This window comes from Bombina bombina, chromosome 5 (genome assembly GCF_027579735.1).
Source record: "Bombina bombina isolate aBomBom1 chromosome 5, aBomBom1.pri, whole genome shotgun sequence".
Lineage (NCBI taxonomy): Eukaryota > Metazoa > Chordata > Amphibia > Anura > Bombinatoridae > Bombina > Bombina bombina.
In genome coordinates this window covers 1089751833-1089764302 of record NC_069503.1, presented here as the reverse complement: position 1 = coordinate 1089764302, position 12470 = coordinate 1089751833, and the positions used below count along the sequence as shown (strand labels likewise).

At 38.0% G+C, this 12470-nt stretch overlaps 1 protein-coding gene across 2 annotated transcripts in view; it reads left to right on the top strand.

Annotated features, from left to right (window-relative positions):
* Nucleotides 1-12470, top strand: part of ZFAT (zinc finger and AT-hook domain containing) — a 478376-nt gene that overhangs the window by 258348 nt on the left and 207558 nt on the right. For both annotated transcript variants that reach the window (XM_053715378.1, XM_053715379.1), the window contains exon 8: nucleotides 11063-11150. In XM_053715378.1, the coding sequence (XP_053571353.1) occupies nucleotides 11063-11150 (88 nt within the window). The remainder of the gene's footprint in view (nucleotides 1-11062; nucleotides 11151-12470) is intronic.

Here is a 12470-nt window from a genome sequence, read left to right as displayed (position 1 = left end):
GGCGTTTAGGAATGAAGCTTTGATTGTTCAGATTTGCAAAGCGGCAACTTGGTCTTCTTTGCATATTTTTACTAAATTCTACCATTTTGATGTGTATTCTTCTTCTGAAGCAGTTTTTGGTAGAAAAAATACTTCAGGCAGCTGTTTCAGTTTGATTCTTCTGCTTATAATTTCAGTTTCTTTCATGTAATTAGCAAGAGTCCATGAGCTAGTGACGTATGGGATATACATTCCTACCAGGAGGGGCAAAGTTTCCCAAACCTTAAAATGCCTATAAATACACCCCTCACCACACCCACAAATCAGTTTTACAAACTTTGCCTCCTATGGAGGTGGTGAAGTAAGTTTGTGCTAGATTAGACGTTGATATGCGCTCCGCAGCAGGTTGGAGCCCGGTTTTCCTCTCAGCGTGCAGTGAATGTCAGAGGGATGTGAGGAGAGTATTGCCTATTTGAATGCAGTGATCTCCTTCTACGGGGTCTATTTCATAGGTTCTCTGTTATCGGTCGTAGAGATTCATCTCTTACCTCCCTTTTCAGATCGACGATATACTCTTATATATATACCATTACCTCTGCTGATTTTCGTTTCAGTACTGGTTTGGCTTTCTACAACATGTAGATGAGTGTCCTGGGGTAAGTAAGTAAGCTTATTTTCTGTGACACTCTAAGCTATGGTTAGGCACTTTTTTATAAAGTTCTAAATATATGTATTCAAACATTTATTTGCCTTGACTCAGGATGTTCAACATTCCTTATTTTCAGACAGTCCGTTTCATATTTGGGATAATGCATTTGAATCAATCATTTTTTCTTACCTTAAAAATTTTGACTTTTTCCCTGTGGGCTGTTAGGCTCGCGGGGGCTGAAAATGCTTCATTTTATTGCGTCATTTTTGGCGCAAAATGTTTTTTTTTTTCTGTTTCCGGCGTCATACGTGTCGCCAGAAGTTGCGTCATTTTTTGACGTTTTTTTGCGTCAAAAGTCTATCCTGCCTTTTGTTTAGCAAGGGCATTATATATCTACAATAGATTTACAGGATGCATATCTGCATATTCCGATTCATCCAGATCACTTTTAGTTTCTGAGATTCTCTTTTTCGACAAGCATTACCAGTTTTGTGGCTCTACCGTTTGGCCTAGCATCAGCTCCAAGAATTTTTTCAAAGGTTCTCGGTGCCCTTCTGTCTGTAATCAGAGAACAGGGTATTGGTATTTCCTTATTTTGGACGATATCTTGGTACTTGCTCAGTCTTCACATTTAGCAGAATCTCATACGAATCGACTTGTGTTGTTTCTTCAAGATCATGGTTGGAGGATCAATTTACCAAAAAGTTCATTGATTCCTCAGACAAGGGTAACCTTTTTAGGTTTCCTGATAGATTCAGTGTCTATGACTCTGTCTTTGTCAGACAAGAGAAGTCTAACATTGATATCAGCTTGTCAAAACCTTCAGTCACAATCATTCCCTTTGGTAGCCTTATGCATGGAAATTTTAGGTCTTATGACTGCTGCATCGGACGCGATCTCCTTTGCTCGTTTTCACATGCGACCTCTTCAGCTCTGTATGCTGAACCAATGGTGCAGGGATTACACAAAGATATCTCAATTAATATCTTTAAACCGATTATACGACACTCTGTGACCTGGTGGTCAGATCACCATCGTTTAGTTCAGGGGGCTTCTTTGTTCTTCCGACCTGGACTATAATCTCAACAGATGCAAGTCTTACAGGTTGGGGAGCTGTGTGGGGGTATCTGATGGCACAAGAGGTTTGGGAATCTCAGGAGGTGAGATTACCAATCAATATTTTGGAACTCCGTGCAATTTTCAGAGCTCTTCAGTCTTGGCCTCTTCTGAAGAGGGAGTTGTTCATTTGTTTTCAGATAGACAATGTCACAACTGTGGCATACATCAATCATCAAGGAGGGACTCACAGTCCTCTGGCTATGAAAGAAGTATCTCGAATTTTGGTTTGGGCGGAATCCAGCTCCTGTCTAATCTCTGCGGTTCATATCCCAGGTATAGACAATTGGGAAGCGGATTATCTCAGTCGCCAAACGTTGCATCCGGGCGAATGGTCTCTTCACCCAGAGGTATTTCTTCAGATTGTTCAAATGTGGGAACTCCCAGAAATAGATCTGATGGCTTCTCATCTAAACAAAGAAACTTCCCAGGTATCTGTCCAGATCCCGGGATCCTCAGGCGGAGGCAGTGGATGCATTATCACCTCCTTGGAAGTATCATCCTGCCTATATCTTTCCGCCTCTAGTTCTTCTTCCAAGAGTATTCTCCAAGATTCTGAAGGAATGCTCGTTTGTTCTGCTGGTAGCTCCAGCATGGCCTCATAGGTTTTGGTATGCGGATCTTGTCCGGATGGCCTCTTGCCAGTTGTGGACTCTTCCGTTAAGACCAGACCTTCTGTCGCAAGGTCCTTTCTTCCATCAGGATCTCAAATCCTTAAATTTTAAGGTATGGAGTTTGAACGCTTGATTCTTGGTCAAAGAGGTTTCTCTGACTCTGTGATTAATACTATGTGACAGGCTCGTAAATCTGTATCTAGAGAGATATATTATAGAGTCTGGAAGACTTATATTTCTTGGTGTCTTTCTCATCATTTTTCTTGGCATTCTTTTAGAATACTGAGAATTTTACAGTTTCTTCAGGATGGTTTAGATAAAGGTTTGTCCGCAAGTTCCTTGAAAGGACAAATCTCTGCTCTTTCTGTTCTTTTTCACAGAAAGATTGCTAATCTTCCTGATATTCATTGTTTTGTACAAGCTTTGGTTCGTATAAAACCTGTCATTAAGTCAATTTCTCCTCCTTGGAGTTTGAATTTGGTTCTGGGGGCTCTTCAAGCTCCTCCTTTTGAACCCATGCATTCTTTGGTCATTAAATTACTTTCTTGGAAAGTTTTGTTTCTTTTGGCCATCTCTTCTGCCAGAAGAGTCTCTGAATTATCTGCTCTTTTTTGTGAGTCTCCTTTTCTGATTTTTCATCAGGATAAGGCGGTGCTGCGAACTTATTTTGAATTTTTTACCTAAGGTTGTGAATTCTAACAACATTAGTAGAGAAATTGTGGTTCCTTCATTATGTCCTAATCCTATGAATTCTAAGGAGAAATCATTGCATTCTTTGGATGCTGTTAGAGCTTTTGTAATATTATGTTGAAGCTACTAAGTCTTTCCAAAAGACTTCTAGTCTATTTGTCATCTTTTTCCGGTTCTAGAAAAGGCCAGAAAGCTTCTGCCATTTCTTTGGCATCTTGGTTGAAATCTTTATTTCATCATGCCTATGTCGAGTCGGGTAAAACTCCGCCTCGAAGGATTACAGCTCATTCTACTAGGTCAGTTTCTACTTCCTGGGCGTTTAGGAATGAAGCTTCGGTTGATCAGATTTGCAAAGCAGCAACTTGGTCCTCTTTGCATACTTTTACTAAATTCTACCATTTTGATGTGTTTTCTTCTTCTGAAGCAGTTTTTGGTAGAAAAGTACTTCAGGCAGCGGTTTCAGTTTGAATCTTCTGCTTATGTTTTCATTAAACTTTATTTTGGGTGTGGATTATTTTCAGCAGGAATTGGCTGTCTTTATTTTATCCCTCCCTCTCTAGTGACTCTTGCGTGGAAATATCCACATCTTGGGTAGTCATTATCCCATACGTCACTAGCTCATGGACTCTTGCTAATTACATGAAAGAAAACATAATTTATGTAAGAACTTACCTGATAAATTCATTTCTTTCATATTAGCAAGAGTCCATGAGGCCCACCCTTTTTTTGTGGGGGTTATGATTTTTTTGTATAAAGCACAATTATTCCAATTCCTTATTTTTTATGCTTTCGCACTTTTTTCTTATCACCCCACTTCTTGGCTATTCGTTAAACTGATTTGTGGGTGTGGTGAGGGGTGTATTTATAGGCATTTTAAGGTTTGGGAAACTTTGCCCCTCCTTGTAGGAATGTATATCCCATACGTCACTAGCTCATGGACTCTTGCTAATATGAAAGAAATGAATTTATCAGGTAAGTTCTTACATAAATTATGTTTTTCTTCATTATAAGATTTAAACTTTATTTTGGGTGTGGATTATTTTTCAGCGGAATTGGCTGTCTTTATTTTATCCCTCCCTCTCTAGTGACTCTTGCGTGGAAGATCCACATCTTGGGTAGTCATTATCCCATACGTCACTAGCTCATGGACTCTTGCTAATTACATGAAAGAAAACATAATTTATGTAAGAACTTACCTGATAAATTCATTTCTTTCATATTAGCAAGAGTCCATGAGGCCCACCCTTTTTTTGTGGTGGTTATGATTTTTTTGTATAAAGCACAATTATTCCAATTCCTTGTTTTTTATGCTTTCGCACTTTTTTCTTATCACCCCACTTCTTGGCTATTCGTTAAACTGATTTGTGGGTGTGGTGAGGGGTGTATTTATAGGCATTTTGAGGTTTGGGAAACTTTGCCCCTCCTGGTAAGAATGTATATCCCATACGTCACTAGCTCATGGACTCTTGCTAATATGAAAGAAATGAATTTATCAGGTAAGTTCTTACATAAATTATGTTTTTTCCCATTCCTGAAACTGTCATATAAGGAAATTGATAATTTTGCTTTATATGTTGTTTTTTCTTTTACATTTTGCAAGGTGTCTCAATCTGATTCTGCCTCAGAAGTATCTGTTGGAACTTTGCTGCCTGACATCGGTTCTACCAAAGCTAAGTGCATTTGTTGTAAGATTGTGGAAATTATATCTCCAAATGTCATTTGTAATAGTTGTCATCGGTTCTACCAAAGCTAAGTGCATTTGTTGTAAGATTGTGGAAATTATATCTCCAAATGTAATTTGTAATAGTTGTCATGATAAACTTTTACATGCAGAGAATGTATCCATCAGTAATAGTGCATTGCCAGTTGCAGTTCTTTGAACTTCTAATGTACATGATATAACTATGAATTTTAAAGAATTTGTTACTGATTCTTTTCAGAAGGCTTTGTCTGCATTTCCGCCTTCTAATAAACGTAAAAGGTCTTTTAAAACTTCTCATAAAGTTGATGAAATTTCACATGACCGACAACATAATGATTAATCCTCCTCTGATGAGGATCTATCTGATTCAGAAGATCCCTCCTCAGATATTGACACTGACAAATGTACTTTTTGTTTAAAATGGAGTATATTCATTCTTTGTTAAAATAAGTGTTAATTACTTTGAATATTGAGGAAGCTAGTCCCCTTGACATTAAAACTAGTAAATGTTTAAACCTCCTGTGGTTTATAATAATTTATTTGGTTTGAGTTGGATTCTATTATTTCAACTGTTACTGGCGGAAAGGGGATTTTTCTGCCTCAGGATAAAAAACCTAAGGGTAAATTTAAGGCTTCTAACCGTTTTCGTTCCTTTCGTCAAAATAAGGAACAAAAATCTAATCCTTCCCCAAGGAATCTGTTTCCAATTGGAAGCCTTCCTCAAATTGGATTAAATCCAAGCCTTTTAAATAAACCAAAGTCAGCCCCTAAATCCGCATGAAGGTGCGGCCCTCATTCCAGCTCAGCTGGTAGGGGGCAGATTAAGGTTTTTCAAGGATTTTTGGATAAATTCTGTCCAAAATCAATGGATTTAGAGCATTGTCTCTCAAGGGTATCGAATAGGATTCAGAGTAAGACGACCTGTGAGAAGATTTTTTTCTCTCACGAATCCCAGCAAATCCAGTAAAAGCTCAGGCTTTCCTGAAGTGTGTTTCAGACCTGGAGTATTCAGGGGTAATCATGCCGGTTCCTTTTCAGGAACAAGGTCTGGGGTTTTATTCAAATCTATTAATTGTCCCAAAGAAGGAAAATTCATTCAGACCAGTTCTGGATCTGAAAATTTTGAATCATTATGTAAGAGTACCAACTTTCAAGATGGTGACTATAAGGACTATTCTGCCTTTTGTTCAGCAAGGACATTATATGTCTGCAATAGACTTGCAGGTTGCATAACTTCATATTCCGATTCATCCAGAACATTATCAGTTCCTAAAATTCTCTTTTCTAGAAAAGCATTACCAATTTGTTGCTCTTCCATTTGGCCTAGCAACAGCTCCAAGAATCTTTTCAAAGGGTCTACGTGCCCTACTCTCTGTAATCAGAGAGCAGGGTATTGCTGTGTTTCCTTATTTGGACGATATCTTGGTACTAGCTCAGTCTTTACGTTCTGCAGAATCTCACACAAATCAACTAGTGTTGTTTCTTCAAAATCATGGTTGGAGGATCAATTTACCAAAAAGTTTATTGATTCCTCAGACAAGGGTCACCTTTTTAGGTTTCCAGATAGATTCAGTGTCCATGACTCTGTCTCTAACAGACAAGAGAGGTTTAAAATTGGTTGCAGCTTGTTGGCACCTTCAGTCTCAGTCATTTCCTTCAGTGGCTATGTGCATGGAAGTCTTAAGCCTCATGACTGCAGCATCGGACGCAATTCCTTTTACTCGTTTTCACATGAGACCTCTCCAGCTTTGTATGCTCAATCAACGGTGCAGGGATTATACAAATATATCACAGTTAATATCCTTAAATCTCAATGTTCGACACTCTGACGTGGTGGTTAAATCACCAGCGTTTAGTTCAAGGGGCTTCCTTTGTTCGGACAACCTGGACTGTGATCACTACAGACGCAAGTCTTTCAGGTTGGGGAGCTGTTAGGGGATCTCTGACGGCACAAGGGGTTTGGAAATCTCAAGAGGTGAGGTTACCAATCAATATTTTAGAACTCCGTGCAATTCTCAGAGCTCTTCAGTTTTGGCCTCTGTTGAAGAGAGAACCATTCATTGCTTTCAGACAGACAATATCACAACTGTGGCATATGTCAATCATCAGGGTGGGACTCACAGTCCCCAAGCTATGAAAGAAGTATCTCGGATACTTGCTTCAGTGGAATCCAGCTCCTGTCTAATCTCTGCGGTGCATATCCCAGGTGTAGACAATTGGGAGGCGGATTATCTCAGCCGCCAGACTTTACATCCAGGGGAGTGGTCTCTCCATCCAGATGTGTTTTCTCAGATTGTTCAGATGTGGGGTCTTCCAGAGATAGATCTCATGGCCTCTCATCTAAACAAGAAACTTCTTAGATACCTGTCCAGGTCCAGGGATGTTCAGGCAGAAGCAGTGGATGCGCTGACACTTCCTTGGTGTTATCATCCTGCTTACATCTTCCCGCCTCTAGTTCTCCTTCCAAGAGTGATCTCCAAAATCATCATGGAACAGTCTTTTGTGTTGCTGGTGGCTCCAGCATGGCCACACAGGTTTTGGTATGCGGATCTGGTTTGGATGTCCAGTTGCCCGCCTTGGCCACTTTCGTTGCGGCCGGACCTACTATCTCAAGGTCCGTTTTTCCATAAGGATCTCAAATCATTAAATTTGAAGGTATGGAAATTGAACGCTTAGTTTTAAGTCATAGAGGTTTCTCTGACTCAGTGATTAATACTATGTTACAAGCTCGTAAACCTGTCTCTAGAAAGATTTATTATAGAGTTTGGAAGACTTACATTTCATGGTGTTCTTCTCATAAATTCTCCTGGCATTCTTTTAGAATTCCTAGAATTTTACAGTTCCTTCAGGATGGTTTGGATAAGGGTTTGTCTGCAAGTTCCTTGAAAGGACAAATCTCCGCTCTTTCTGTTTTATTTCACAGAAAGATTGCTATACTTCCTGATATTCACTGTTTTGTACAGGCTTTAGTTCGTATTAAGCCTGTCATTAAATCAATTTCTCCTCCTTGGAGTCTTAATTTGGTTCTGAAGGCTTTACAGGCTCCTCCATTTGAGCCTATGCATTCTTTGGACATTAAACTACTTTCTTGGAAAGTGTTGTTCCTTTTGGCTATCTCTTCTGCTAGAAGAGTTTCTGAGCTATCTGCTCTTTCTTGTGAGTCTCCTTTTCTGATTTTTCATCAGGATAAGGCAGTTTTGCGGACTTCTTTTCAATTTTTACCTAAGGTTGTGAATTCTAACAACATTAGTAGAGAAATTGTTGTCCCTTCCTTATGTCCTAATCCTAAGAATTCTTTGGCGAGATCCTTACATTCTTTGGATGTGGTAAGAGCTTTGAAATATTATGTGGAAGCTACTAAAGATTTCAGGAAGACTTCCAGTCTATTTGTTTTATTTTCTGGTCCTAGGAAAGGTCAGAAGGCTTCTGCTATTTCCTTGGCTTCTTGGTTGAAACTTTTGATTCATCAAGCTTATTTGGAGTCGGGTCAGGCCCCGCCTCAGAGAATTACAGCTCATTTTACTAGATCAGTCTCCACTTCGTGGGCTTTTAAGAATGAAGCTTCAGTTGATCAGATTTGCAAAGTGGCGACTTGGTCCTCTCTGCATACATTTACTATATTCTACCGTTTTGATGTATTTGCTTCTTCAGAAGCAGTTTTTGGTAGAAAAGTTCTTCAGGCAGCTGTTTCAGTTTGATTCTTCAGCTTTTGTTTTAAAAAAAAAATTCTTTCAAAAATGAAATAAACTTATTTTGTTGGGTCGTGGATTAATTTTTTCAGCGGAATATGGCTGTTTTTATTTTTATTCCCTCCCTCTCTAGTGACTCTTGAGTGGAAGACTCCACATCTTGGGTATTGATATCCCATATGTCACTAGCTCATGGACTCTTGCCAATTACATGAAAGAAAACATAATTTATGTAGGAACTTACCTGATAAATTCATTTCTTTCATATTGGCAAGAGTCCATGAGGCCCACCCTTTTTATGGTGGGTATAATTTTTTGTATAAAGCACAATTATTTCCAAATTTCCTTTGTTGATGCTTTCTACTCCTTTCTTTATCACCCCACTGCTTGGCTATTTGTTAAACTGAATTGTGGGTGTGGTGAGGGATGTATTTATAGGCATTTTGAGGTTTGGGAAACTTTGCCCCTCCTGGTAGGATTGTATATCCCATATGTCACTAGCTCATGGACTCTTGCCAATATGAAAGAAATTAATTTATCAGGTAAGTTCTTACATAAATTATGTTTTTCTTTTTTATAAATATTTACTCTGTTTCCCATTCTCTCAAGCCTGTTATATATATCATATATAGGAGCATGGATATAAATTTGCAGAATTAATTAAAAAAAAAAATCTAATATTGTTTTTTTGCAATTATGTTTCAAACTGAACCTGCCTCTTATGTTACTATAGGATTTGAGCTGCCTGAACAAGTATCTTCCAAAGATAAGTGCGTTTGTTGTTAAAAAGCTGATTTAAATTCTTCAGCTCAGTTATGTGGCTCTTGTTTTGACAATTTGTTAAATGCTGATAATATATCTATAAGTACAAATGCACCCACTGTTATTCCATCTCAGTCGAATGTACATAGCATTCCTGCAGAAATGAAAGATTTTAATGCTACTGCTATTCCGCCTTCAAATAAACATAAAAGGGTTTTGCAACATTTTCCTAAACCTATTAAATTAAGTTCTGACCTTAAGCATACTGATGTATCCTCTACTGATGGGGTTTCCTCTCATTCAGAGGACGCCACATCAGATACAGTTATAGACAAATACTCTTTTTTTTTCTATTTAAGATAGAATATATTCGCTCTCTCAAAGGAAGTTTTGTTTATTTGGGTATTGCGGAGTCTAAACCTCCTGATGATAAAGCTAGTAACCGTCTAAATTCTTTATTTAAGACTACAGTACTGTTATTACTCCTGAAGTATTTTCTATTTCAGACGCTATCTCTAATGTGGTTGCTAAAGAGTGGTCTAAGCCTGGTACCTCTCTTAACCCTTCTTCTCGGTTTAAGAAATGTTATCCTTTACCTGTGGCCAATTTAGAACTTATGTGGCTGCACATATATGCCTCTTGGCTCACACAATGGGGTCCATTTATCATTGTGCAAATTGACATGATTCGCTATGTCAGCCGGACATCGATAAATGCAGACAGCATATGCTGTCTGCATTTATCATTGCACCAGCAGTTCTTGTGAACTGCTGGTGCAACGCCCCCCCCCCTGCAGATTGGCCGCCAGCAGGGGGTGTCAATCAAACCGATCGGGTTGATTTTCAGTGATGTCTGTTCTTCGCCTCAGAGCAGGCGGACAGGTTATGGAGCAGTGGTCTTTAGTTTGGAGCTTGATAAATAGACCCCAATGTGTTCAGCTTCCTCCAAGAAGTTTAACATTGTTTAAAATTATATGCTCTATCTGCACCACGAAATAAAACTTTTGGGTTTCATATACTTTTAAGAAAGTCTTCAGTCCTGCACATTTTGCTAATATATTGTTGGCTTTAAACATTTTGTATGCATATGTTTAACAATTTTGTGTGTTATTTACTGATCTATGCTATGTATATATTAATATAATTATGATATATCTTTTTAAGTCCTTCTCAATTACATTTATTAAAGCAAAGGGCTATAAAATATAATGTGAATATAAATAGAAGTCATTCTGCAAGTAAGGTTTAAAGGGACAGTAAACACAAACAATGTTATTGTTTAAAAAGATAGATTAGCCCTTTACTTACCATTCCCCAGTTTTGCATCACCGACACTGTTATAGAAATATACTTTTTACCTCTGTAATTACCTTGTATCTATGCTTCTGCAGACTGGCTTCTTATCTTGGATATTTTAACTGACTTGCATTTCAGGCAATTAAGGCTGACTCTTAAATAACTTCAGAGGCGTGAGCACAATGTTATATATGGCAAACATGAACTAACAACCTCTAACTTTGAAAAACTGTCAAATGCACTGAAATAAGAGGCTGCTTTCAAGGACTTAGACATTAGCATATGAGCCGACATAGGTTTAGCTTTTAACTAAAAACACCAAGAGAACAAAACAAATTTGCTGATAAAACTAAAATGGAAACTTGTTTAAAATGACATGCCCATCTGTATCATGAAAGTTTAATTTGGACTTTACTGTCCCTTTAAGTAAGTTACATAAAAGGCATTTCATTTATATTGCTGCAAATGTATTGGAGTTGATGACTTATTTTGAAGCCAGATTCTTGATTGCAAGAGACTGAATTGCAGTCATGTCATTTCACCTACTGACTGTTTTTCTCATCTAGGAAAAGAAAACATACACTTGTCCTGCATGTGAGAAATCATTTTCAGACGGTCGCCTTATAAAGTCACACATAAAGGCAAACCACCCTGGTAAGCAATCATCTTACAGTTTAACTGGAAAGTATAGATTAGAAGTAGATTGCCTTCTTTTTAATGCAATCATAAAGTCTGAAATTTACCTTTTCATTTTGGGTCTGACTCCGGCTTTAATGACTCCAACCCTTATTTTAGCTTCAGTCCTCCAGACTAAATGTTAGGCGTTATAATCGGGGGTATCACTTTACACTTTGCTGTATTCTACACCTTTCTGGAACTGAATGGGTTACTTGGCGAGATCTCGGGAACAACAATCAGACAGGCAGTAAGTAAAGTCTAAGCACTGTTCTGTTTATTATAAGGCATCACAGACTTTTATAGACAATGGTTACAGTATATGGGGTTAAACAATGACCTATCATAATCACACCATTTACACAGCATAAGTTAGAAAATACTCAAAAAACATAATTTATGTAAGAATTTACCTGATAAATCCATTTCTTTCATATTGGCAAGAGTCCATGATCTAGTAATACCCAAGATGTGGAACTCCACACAAGGGTCACTAGAGAATCCACAACAACCAGAAAATTACGTTTTTTTTCATAAATGAAAAAAAAAAAAAATTAAAACATATAAGCAGAAGAATCAAACTGAAACAGCTGCCTGAAGATCTTTTCTACCAAAAACTGTTTCCGAACATGCAAATACATCAAAACGGTAGAATTTAGTAAATGTATGCAAAGAAGACCAAGTTGCTGCTTTGCAAATCTGATCAACTGAAGCTTCATTCTTAAAAGCCCACGAAGTAGAGACTGATCTAGTAGAATGACCTGTAACTCTCTGAGACGGGACTTGACCTGACTCCAAATAAGCTTGAATAATCAAAAGCTTTAACCAAGATGCCAAGGAAACGGCAGAAGCCTTCTGACCTTTCCTGGAACCAGAAAAGATAACAAATAGACTAGAAGTTTTCCTGAAATCTTTAGTAGCTTCGACACAATATTTCAAAGCTCTTACAACATCCAAAGAATGCAACGATCTTTCAGGAGCATTCTTGGGATTAGGACACAAGGAAGGAACAACAATTTCTCTATTAAAGGGACACTGTACCCAAATTTTTTCTTTTGTAATTCAGAAAGAGCATGCAATTTTAAGCAACTTTCTAATTTACTCCTATTATCAATTTTTCTTCGTTCTCTTGCTATCATTATTTGAAAAAGAAGGCATCTAAGCTTTTTTTTTTTTTGGTTTCAGTACTCTGGACAGCACTTTTTTATTGGTGCATGGATTTATCCACCAATCAGCAAAGACAACCCAGATTGTTCACCAAAAATGGGCCGGCATCTAAACTTACATTCTTGCATTTCA